Source organism: Macrobrachium nipponense, chromosome 17 (assembly GCF_015104395.2).
Source record: "Macrobrachium nipponense isolate FS-2020 chromosome 17, ASM1510439v2, whole genome shotgun sequence".
Taxonomy (NCBI): domain Eukaryota; kingdom Metazoa; phylum Arthropoda; class Malacostraca; order Decapoda; family Palaemonidae; genus Macrobrachium; species Macrobrachium nipponense.
Window position 1 is genome coordinate 45,027,212 of NC_087210.1, and position 10,996 is coordinate 45,038,207.

Sequence of the window (10,996 nt, forward strand, 5' to 3'; positions counted from 1 at the left end):
AAAAAAACTGACGTCGTCTAGCAATGCTACAAAGCTCGCTGTCCCCCGATCCTCCGTGTGCCTAGCCACAGAGAGTGAAGAAGATGACGACAACCCAACGCAAGAGATCGGTGCCGTATCCCAGGGGAAGTCCTCCCACATGCAGCGCAGCGAAAACTCGTGGTGCCGCTACCACTGGAAGTTCGGGAGATACTCCAAGAGGTGCGAAAGCCCTTGCACCTTCCAGCAGTCAAAAAACGGCAACGGCAGACAAAACCAAAGCCGCCCGTGGCAACGACCTCATCGGAACCACACACCGTAGGGTTCTATGTCCGCGATGCGATCTCCGGCCGGAGGATGCTGGTGGACACAGGGGCGATGCACTCGATATTCCTGCCGTCAGGAAAAGACCGTAGCCGCAAACCTGACGAAACAACTGCCCTCGTTGCCGCAAATGGGACCCCCATCCATTCCTACTGCACTAAGTCCCTCGAGATATCCATCTTGGGGCGCAACTACGTCTGGAAGTTCACCATCGCGGACGTCAGGATTCCACTACTGGGGGCAGATTTCCTGGCGCAGAACGGCCTCCTGGTTGACCTGGGCCGCAAACGCCTCCTCAACACGGGGACATGCCGTTCCTTACCACCTGCAGCGAGCCCGGGCGCCCCCACAATTTGTACCGTTACCCCCCACAAGTACGGCAACCTTCTGCAGGAATTCCCTGAAGTCTTCAAACTGGAACTTCGTCAGGCGGCAGGGACGCCACCCAAGCACGGAATATTCCACCACATCACCACCACGGGCTCCCCGACACACGTGAAGTTCTGACGACTCCCTCCGGGCCGCCTCCAGGATGCAAATCGGGTGTTCTCAGAAATGGGACGAATGGGCATCTGCAAGAAAGCGTCAAGCCCTTGGGCTTCACCCCTACACATGGTACGGAAACCTGACGACACCTGGAGGCCCTGCGGAGACTATAGGAGACTCAACCTCGCTACGGTCCTCGACCACTACCCCTTGCCAAGCATGCAGGATTTGACCGGAGCCCTCCATGGAGCGAAAGTCTTCACGAAAATGGACCTCTTAAAATCTTATTTTCAGATTTCAGTGCACCCCGAGGATGTCCCCAAGACCGCCATCATCACGCCTTCTGGCTCCTACATCTTCCATTACTCCACCTTCGGCCTGAGAAATGCAGGGGCCACCTTCCAGTGCCTGATGGACAGCATCCTGGGGGACCTGCTTTTCTGCGTCTGCTACATCGACGATATCTTAATTTTTTCCAGGTCCCCGGAGGAGCACCTACACCATGTCCGAGCGGTCCTGAAGCGCCTGCAGGAAAACGGGCTGGTCGTGCGATTCGACAAATGCACCTTCGGTGCCGAGAAGGTGGACTTCCTCGGCCACGAGATCTCCGCGGCAGGCATGCGCCCCATGGCCTCGAAGGTAGGCGCGGTGCAGAAGTTCCCAACCCCAACCACGGTCAAGTCCCTGCAGGAGTTCATCGGCATGGTCAACTACTACCGCCGGTTCATCCCCGACGCCGCCCACACCATGTCCCCTCTAACGCAGGTCCTGAAGGGGAAACCAAAGAACCTGGCATGGGAAGCTGAACAAGAGCAGGCCTTCAACAGGATGAAGAGGGTCCTCGCCGGAGACGGGACCTTATGCCACCAAGACCCTACTGCACCCTTATGCCTCACCACTGACGCCAGCAACGTCGCCTGCGGGGCTATCCTCGAGCAGATGGTCCAGGGCGGTCCCCAGCCACTCGCCTTCTACAGTAAAAAAACTGTCACTCGCTGAGACGAGATACAGCACGTTCGACCACAAGCTCCTGGCGGTGTACCAAGCAGTGCGCCACTTCCACTACCTCCTCGAGGGCACCCCTTTCACGATCAGAACAGACCACCGCCCATTGGTGCACACCCTCACCAAGGCGGGCGACGCCTGGTCAGCTAGATAGTAGAGGAACCTGGCAGCCATCGCCGAGTTCGGCTGCACCATCCAGTATGTGCCCGGCGAGAGGAACCCTGTGGCAGACGCCATTTCGAGGATAGAAATCAACGCCGTGCACCTCGGGATGGATACGAAGACCTTGCCCGGGAACAGGCCGCCGACCCAGAGACCGCTGCATATCGCACAGCTATCACCGCCCTCAGGTGGGAAGACGTGCCCTTCATACACGCAGGCACGACGCTCCTCTGCGACATCAGCATGGGCTGCCCGCGCCCGCTGATCCCAGCCTCCCGAAGGAAAGCCGTATTCGACATCATACATGGACTCTCGCACCCCTCGGGCCGGACGACGATGTGCCTCCTGACGGAGAAGTTCGTCTGGCACGGAATTCTGAAGGACTCCCTCGAGTGGGCCAGGACCTGTGTGCCTTGCCAAACTAGTAAAGTCAGTTGGCATACAGAATCAGGCGTGGGGGAATTCCCGCAGCCGAAACGAAGATTCGGCCACATTCACATAGTTGACAAGGGGCCCCTGCCCCCGTCGGGAGGCGCCAGATACCTTCTGACGATAATCGGTCACTCCACCACATGGCCTGAGGCAACGCCGATGTCGGAAGCAACTACCAAATTGTGCGCCGAAGCCCTTCTCGCCAGCTGGATCAGTCGATTTGGAGTGCCAGACGAGATCACGACGGACCGCGGACAAGTTTTCCTGTCGGAGTTGTGAACCGCCCTGGCCCGCCTAATGGGGACATCGCTACATGCCACCACCGCCTACAACCCGGCAGCTAACGGCATGGTGGAGAGAGTCCACCGATCGCTCAAGGCTTCCCTAATGGCACGCTGCACCGGCGAAGATTGGAAGAGCCAGCTACCATGGGTCCTCTTCGGCCTCAGGACCGCCCCGCGGGCGAACGGCGAGGCATCAACCGCGGAGAAGGTATACGGGGAACCACTGACAGTCCCTGGCGAGTTCTTCCTGACCAATGCTGACGACGCTGACGTCTCCATTGCCAGACTTCGGGAATCCGCCGGGAGATTCACGCCCTGTATCAAAACCTTCTCTGACAGGACCAAACACTTCCTCCCGAAGGCCCTATCATCATGCAAAAAAGTCTTCATCAGGGACGACGCCCGCCGCTAACGAGACCCTACCGAGGCCCCTTCCGCCTCCTACGACACACCGACTAGGCGTACCTCATAGCCATAAACGGTTGCGAGGACTGGGTCACAATCGATCGCCTGAAACCAGCCTTCCTTATGGACGAAGAGTCCGTCGACGCGGATTCCGTAGGGCGCCTCAATCTTCCTCAGAAAGAAGCAGCTCCATCAGTCGCCAAACCTCCCAGTCGTAGCCGCGGCCGCACTCGGAAGACGTCGAACCCCCCGAGGGTCACCTCAGGGGAGGCATTCCGCCCCCTGAAATCCCAGAGGATCTACCACAGCAGCTGATCTCGCGCACCCGAGGGCGCCTCCGCCGGCCCGTTCGCTTCCGCGAGTAACGATCACAAGTACAAAGAAATCAGCCAGCAATTATGCCTAATTATTTTCTTATGGGGGAGTATTTGTTAGGACAACACGAGAGTGTTCAGCGGGGTTTCCGCCAATGTATATATCTTGTGAAATAATTTTTTATGTACTTTTGTATTTTATGTCTCTCAAGAAACACAAATCGGGTCTCGTCGACCCACTTTTATCCTCTCGCGGGTTGGTAACCACATTTCCGCCCGCATACTGTATATTTGAATTTTCCCTTACCTGTAATAAAATCAGTACTCTACTACCTGCCCTTTTGTCCACACCTCACAACGTTATTACCTAATTGCAACGAATTACCCATGGCGTCATATCTATACAATAAAGCAACTTTCTTTGGGCCTAAATAAGTTATAACGTCACATGAAAAGGCTTTACACCTTTGTCTATTGTGATACTTGGATTTCTACAACCCAAGTTTACTTTTATAATCGGACTCTGTTGTAGTGTACTTGCGACGTCGACAAAAATATACATTTTGCATTCTTCTAGACTTCATCAACCCTTGGGGTAATTTTAATGATTATTAATACTTTTACGTACCCTTCCTAAAAATCATGTGACTTTAGTGTAGCTTACTAGTTAACTTGTCGGTCCTTTGACGGTTAACCTGTCATTTCATATTGTTCTTACTTTATAGACTGACACTTCTTTGTGATTACAAGACTGATTTTACTACCGACAAAGACGCGTTTGATATGAGAGAGATTGAGAGAGAGACTTAGCTTTCCATTAAAAACATAGTTTTAGACCTTTCAGCTACATAGATGCCATTTTTGCCAGTCTTGGCAACCAATCAAATCAACTCTCTTTTTCCTAAAAACTCGACACTGCACCAGAGAGAAATTCAAACCTCTATAATCCAAAATTCTCGACAAGACTAATTTAATAAAAAATACCATTATCACGGAATGAACTTTAGCTGGCACTGTATAAGAAGAAAACTGTCGATTACTTATTAGAGGAATGGAATGAATATAAACTTTTGGCCAAGAGCCAAGCGTGGAACTTGGGTCATTCAGCGCTGACAGGGAAACAGAGTAAAGAGAACATGAACAGAGATAGTGTAAAATGAATAAAGGGGTTGCACTTAAGGGCCGATGGGTCGCTTGTAACCACACTGACGGCGCTATCTCCCTACTAGGTTAACAAGGGAAGAACCTACTCGAAGGTCATGAAATTCAGGCTATAAAGCCGAGTGATGGGTCAAACTAGGCTTGATGCCCTATCAAGGCTCGTGTGGGTGGTGTCTGCTGAACTATAGAGAGAAGGAAGTGTAGGCCTAAGGGCTTGTCCAGACTACCGGGCACTGTCCGAAGGGCAAACACTGTTCCCATAACTCGTTCCACTATTCTGACCGACCGAATATGGAGCCAGAACGATGCGATTGTCTGGTAACACTGCTTCAGAAGCGAGAGAAAATGTAAACCGCTGGAAGGTCCGACGGGCGGGCCTGCCAGTGTGGACAGGCCATAAAGGCTCCATCTTCATCACTTACATATTTCAATGATTTGGTCAACATTGTAGACAGCCTTTGTCTCAATACTAGTCTGCACGAAGGTAAACTTTGCTCCAGAAGCCAACCATATCCTGTGGATACATTCTAGCAAAAGAAAACAGAAAAGGTGGTGGTTTTACGGGAATGGTTATACAAAACTACTGTGAAATACACTGCCTGAACTTCTGAAATTCCTCCAAGGGCATCAGGAGTTACAATAAAAAAAAGGGGGTTTCTGCTTGGTGCCAATAAATTTTGCCTTCAACTTTGACCCTAAAATGTTAGAGATTACTGATGCTTGGAGTTCGTACATTTTAAGATAACTAAATCACATTCAGGTCCATGTTTAAGTTCTGGCAAGGAAAATTAAACTCTTAATGGAAGGCTTAGTTTTACAAATCTATTTTAGAGCTCAAATACCTCAGAGAGATAGTGGGGATGAATGAATGTATCCCTTGCCCGATGACATGGAGGACTTAACCTACATATAAACATTGACTTAACAGAGAGAAAACTCATCCAACAACAACACTAGTTACCATAAAAGCAAGAGCATTCAGATGAATCTTGCTTGATGACAATTCCTGAAGTTGCAAATCTATGCACTAGATCACTCTTGCTCTGATCAGACATGGAAATGGGGATCAGAGTCCCGTAAAGATTATTCAGGACAAGAATCAGATGAAGAAGCAAGCATGATGATGATGATGATGATGACGAGTCACCAAGTCCATGAAGAGTAAGGAGAGATACTTGATAAATAAAAGTAATTACTCATGATCTCTAGACAATTCTTAGAGAATAAGGCGAGAGGATATAAAGAGTTGCAACAGAATAGAACCAGAACTTGTACTGAGAGAGAGAGAGAGAGAGAGAGAGAGAGAGAGAGAGAGAGAGAGAGAGAGAGAGAGAGAGAGAGAGAGAGAGAGACTTAATTAACCATACATAAATGAACAGCTTCAAAGATAAGTATCTAGTTAAAAAACATCAAGAAGATTGAAAGCAGATTTGCAGCCAGTTACAAAGACTATCTCAGAATCTACCTTATAAGAGAGAATAAAAGACATTCAAAATCAAGCAAACTGACGTACTGACACTATAAAAAAATTAAGGATACTGACTCCTTCAAATGTTTGTGGAATGCTTTCCTAAACAGGTGAACACTACTCAAACGGTCAAATAAATAACTTGATTAATCAAGTACAGTCAAGGCATTCCAAATACCTTTACAGGACAGAAGATAATATCAGGCATTGCTACATGCAGTGTTTGCAATCAAAGGCAACAGGAAATACTGTACCACCAGACTCGAATTCATTAAAAGCAATACAAAGACCAAGAATGTGAATGCACAGTAAAGTATCTGAGTTAATAATATATTGTACCGTACTACGTACTTTTATTTCTACGGTTAAAATAAGCCTCTTTAAAGAAAAAGGAAAATGCAATATTTGCCTAGCTACAAGACTGAAGGAAAAACCTCGATCAGCAGATTTTGTGAAGAACTATGAAAGTTAAGTACAAACTATAAGACCCCCGAAGAATTTTTCAATGTTTTCACAAATGACCCTTAATGCTGGAGGGTTATTCGTGTCTACAACTGTTAGTTTAGTTCTGTAACAAAATCAAACACTGACGGTCTTTAAAATAAAATCTTGAAAATACTATGGGGAAACGACACATGTTCATGGACCGAAGAGAGTATCTGAAAGAGCACTATAGAAAGCAAAGGGTAGAGACCTTTTGTAAAGTTGAGGACACTAAAATAAAGCAGAGGACCTTAAGTGAAATCAATAACAGGTAAAATATATCAGAGGACCGTGATAAATATTGCAGTCCATCGCAAGGATCTGAGCTCAGTCCTTTCCTGGCAATCATAAGTCATGGCAGATGCTATAAAGGATTAACAAAACGGAAGGTATCTAACTGGGAGCTTCCATACGATCAGGACTGGTGCTAACATTAGACAGACAGAGGAAGAGGTCTGGGCATAATTCAAAAGATGGCAAAGTGGAATGGAGAACGAAAGCAATATCGGTAAAAGATAGATTATGGTGAATGGAATTATTAATTATTGTTATTATTGTTATTGTTATTGTTATTGTTATTGTTGTGTGAAATGCATTTTTGACATTTTAAGAAATTTCTTTTATGTGAAATAAATATTTGCGTGCCTATGGTATTCATACTGACAGGAAACCTATCTCAGGAACTTTATTATTATTATTATTATTTTTTTTTTTTTTTTTTTTTTTTTTGCTCTATCACAGTCCTCCAATTCGACTGGGTGGTATTTTTAGTGTGGGGTTCCGGGTTGCATCCTGCCTCCTTTGGAGTCCATCACTCTTCTTACTATGTGTGCCGTTTCTAGGATCACACTCTTCTGCATGAGTCCTGGAGCTACTTCAGCCTCTAGTTTTTCTAGATTCCTTTTCAGGGATCTTGGGATCGTGCCTAGTGCTCCTATGATTATAGGTACGATTTCCACTGGCATATCCCATATCCTTCTTATTTCTATTTTCAGATCTTGATACTTATCCAATTTTTCCCTCTCTTTCTCTTCAACTCTGGTGTCCCATGGTATTGCGACATCAATGAGTGATACTTTCTTCTTGACCTTGTCAATCAACGTCACGTCTGGTCTGTTTGCACGTATCACCCTATCCGTTCTGATACCATAGTCCCAGAGGATCTTTGCCTGATCGTTTTCTATCACTCCTTCAGGTTGGTGCTCGTACCACTTATTACTGCAAGGTAGCTGATGTTTCTTGCACAGGCTCCAGTGGAGGGCTTTTGCTACTGAATCATGCCTCTTTTTGTACTGGTTCTGTGCAAGTGCCGGGCATTCACTTGCTATGTGGTTTATGGTTTCACTTTTCGTATTGCACTTCCTACATATGGGAGAGATGTTATTTCCGTCTATCGTACTTTGAACATATCTGGTTCTTAGGGCCTGATCTTGTGCCGCTGTTATCATTCCTTCAGTTTCCTTCTTTAGCTCTCCCCTCTGTAGCCATTGCCAATTGTCATCGCTGGCTAGTTCTTTAGTCTGTCTCATGTATTGTCCGTGCATTGGTTTGTTGTGCCAGTCCTCTGTTCTTTCTGTCTTTCTCCTGTCTCTGTATACTTCTGGGTCTTCGTCTGCTTTTATTAGTCCTTCTTCCCATGCACTCTTTAGCCACTCGTCTTCACTGGTTTTCAGATATTGCCCCAGTGCTCTGTTTTCGATGTTGACGCAGTCCTCTATACTTAGTAGTCCTCTCCCTCCTTCCTTTCGTGTTATGTATAGTCTGTCCGTATTTGCTCTTGGGTGTAGTGCTTTGTGTATTGTCATATGTTTCCTGGTTTTCTGATCTATGGTGCGGAGTTCTGCCTTCGTCCATTCCACTATTCCTGCGCTGTATCTGATTACTGGCACTGCCCATGTGTTTATGGCTTTTATCATATTTCCGGCGTTGAGTTTTGACTTGAGTATCGCCTTGAGTCTCTGCATATATTCTTTCCTGATCGTGTCCTTCATCTCTTGGTGTTTTATATCTCCTCCTTCCATTATTCCCAGGTATTTGTATCCTGTCTCATCTATGTGTTTGATGTTGCTCCCATCTGGTAGCTTTATCCCTTCAGTTCTCGTTACTTTGCCTTTTTGTATGTTGACTAAGGCGCATTTTTCTATTCCAAAGTCCATCCTTATGTCCCCAGATACAATCCTTACAGTCTGGATTAGGGTATCTATTTCCTTGATGCTCTTACCATACAGCTTGATGTCGTCCATGAACATCAGATGGTTTATTATTATTATTATTATTATTATTATTATTATTATTATTATTATTATTATTATTATTATTATTATTATTCAGAAAAGAAAGCCTTCCAGGAAATATGATGTTCATTTGAGAGAAGTCACAGAAGGTAATAGGAGTAGTGCAGAAAGAAGAGAGAAGTTATTTGAAGAGAAAAATTAATTAATAAATGAGTGAAAAAATAGATAAAAGTATAAGTAAATTATAAGATACAAGTATTGCTTGAAGGTAGTAAAGCATTTCAAAATCGCTTGAACTGCTGAGGTTAAGGACAAATTGAAAATATCTGGTTAGGAAAGTGACTGAATAGATTATCTAGGAGAGGTACCACAATGACTATCATGTGATGAGAGGGAAGGCAGAACAGTTCATACTAAAATGAGGAGGCCTTGAAATGAAAAACAGGCTGGAGGAAGGGTAAGGCCTATGAATTCCAGGAACATACAGTTACCAGAAACGTATGGAAATTCAGACACGCATGGAATATACGCATCTTAAACCTTTACAGTGGAGACCAAACAAAAAACATGAGATGGTGGTGAGGAGGAGTCGTAGATTTCACACTGATCATGGAATAGAGGTTCAACAGAAGTCATTTTCTGAAATGTATCATGACACAGAGATCATGACAGACAGGCCAACCATGAATCCTTTAATGGTCCTATGCAAAACAGAGAGAGAGAGAGAGAGAGGTCCAATTAAAAAAAAATAGCATTATTATTTTATGGGTAGGAGCCAAAATTATTCCATAATTAGATTAAAATTCACGTAAAAAAAGGAGCTGCTAAATTTAAACTGCAAATACAGAATTCGAAAAAAAAAAAAAATGGCGATAGTTGAAGAAGGTACGACAGATCTTCTCTTGGTTATGATTGACAGAATCCATGATGACTACTACTCATTTACAAGAGATTACGTACTAGTCCATTTGTTTTCTTCACAGTATTGCCAAAATACTGGTGACTAATTTGAGACCACTTCCGTTTTCTGAAAGGAAAAATATAGCATTAAAATGAAATTCACAAAACAAAATTTGTAGAGTTAATTTTGGTAAATAATTTATCCAGACTATTAAGTTGAAATCTTTACCTTTTCACAGAGATGACTCAAGATAGTCTGCTCTTACAGAAAACTATTTCATCTCATCCAAGAAATCAGAGTAAATTCATTCAATCTCAGCTTGAGAGATTGAAAAAGTAGAATTTAACAAAATTTCTTCACTATGAATGACACCAGGCTAAATCATATTCGTTACAATGGACTTGTGTGTAGTGTTCAATAAAAATGAAAAAATCCGCAACACTACACAATGGAGTTTACTCACGTCTCGATTCAATGACAGCTAAATCAAAAGATATTAATTGGGGCTGGCCATAATGTTTTTTTAAGGCAAAAATTGAAACTGGAAAAAGAAAGAGGAGTTGGCAGCCAAGTTGTAAGAGAGAACGGTTTCGAATTAAATATACTGTAAATATTGAAAAGGTCATAAACAAAAATTAACCTCATCAGAAATCACCAGGAAAGAGAAGTAACTTAGGAAGGTCCTGGAAAAGGTGATGTAAAAATGTGGGATTCTGATAACAATAAGGAGTGTGAACAAAAACAAATATACCAAAAATGAAATGTTCAAATCGTCATTACCAGTTTGAAAAATTATATTGCCTTGAGTAAAATCATCCAGACGGTGTGCTGTAAACAAGGGATCACTTCTTTGTTTCATTGCTGCAAGGAAAAATATGGCATTAAAATGAAATTCACCAAATATTTGATATCAAAGCAGAAGGTGAACCCTACTCATATGGCACAAGACCACAGGGCCACTAACTTAAAATTCAAGCTTACAAATAAAGAATGAATTTCTAGTTAAGACACTCAAACCCAACCAGTGCAAAGTTGACAAAACAAATTAACAGTTCAGATTTAAGGCAAAACCTTCCCAGTAAAGAGAGGTCCAAAACTATTCCATCAAAAACTCATCGGACGACTGATGCGGGCAAAGAGTCAAGATAAAATATCTATGCGAACAGAATGTAAAACTTATCTTGTATTTTGAATGGTTTCATAGTATTTGATTAAAAATCCTTTTACATTTATTTAAAGAGCTCCTTAGTGAGGAAAGAAAACTGGTAATATAGTTCAATCTACAATTGCATTCTCTATTCAAACCACATCCTCCATAGCCATTGTGCGTAGTCATAAGCATTGTGGAAGGACCTTGG

The 10,996-nt window shown here is 44.3% G+C and overlaps 1 protein-coding gene and 1 long non-coding RNA gene across 2 annotated transcripts in view; one reads left to right on the plus strand and one right to left on the minus strand.

Moving 5' to 3' along the window:
* Nucleotides 1-336: 336 nt before the first annotated feature.
* LOC135195895 (uncharacterized) lies at nt 337-810 on the plus strand. Its single transcript, XM_064222401.1, has one exon. It carries the CDS (start codon nt 337-339, stop codon nt 808-810), a length of 474 nt encoding a protein of 157 aa, XP_064078471.1.
* An 8,676-nt stretch (nt 811-9,486) lies between these two features.
* LOC135196210 (uncharacterized) overlaps nt 9,487-10,996 on the minus strand; it is a 63,986-nt gene continuing 62,476 nt past the window's right edge. Inside the window, exons 2-3 of the long non-coding RNA XR_010310345.1 lie at nt 10,419-10,499; nt 9,487-9,764 (exon numbers count right to left, since the gene is read on the minus strand). This is a non-coding gene — a long non-coding RNA (uncharacterized LOC135196210). The remainder of the gene's footprint in view (nt 9,765-10,418; nt 10,500-10,996) is intronic.

Excerpts from the sequence above, each read along its gene's own strand:
- LOC135195895 (XM_064222401.1), top strand. The coding sequence starts at position 337 with ATGCTGGTGGACACAGGGGCGATGCACTCGATATTCCTGCCGTCAGGA.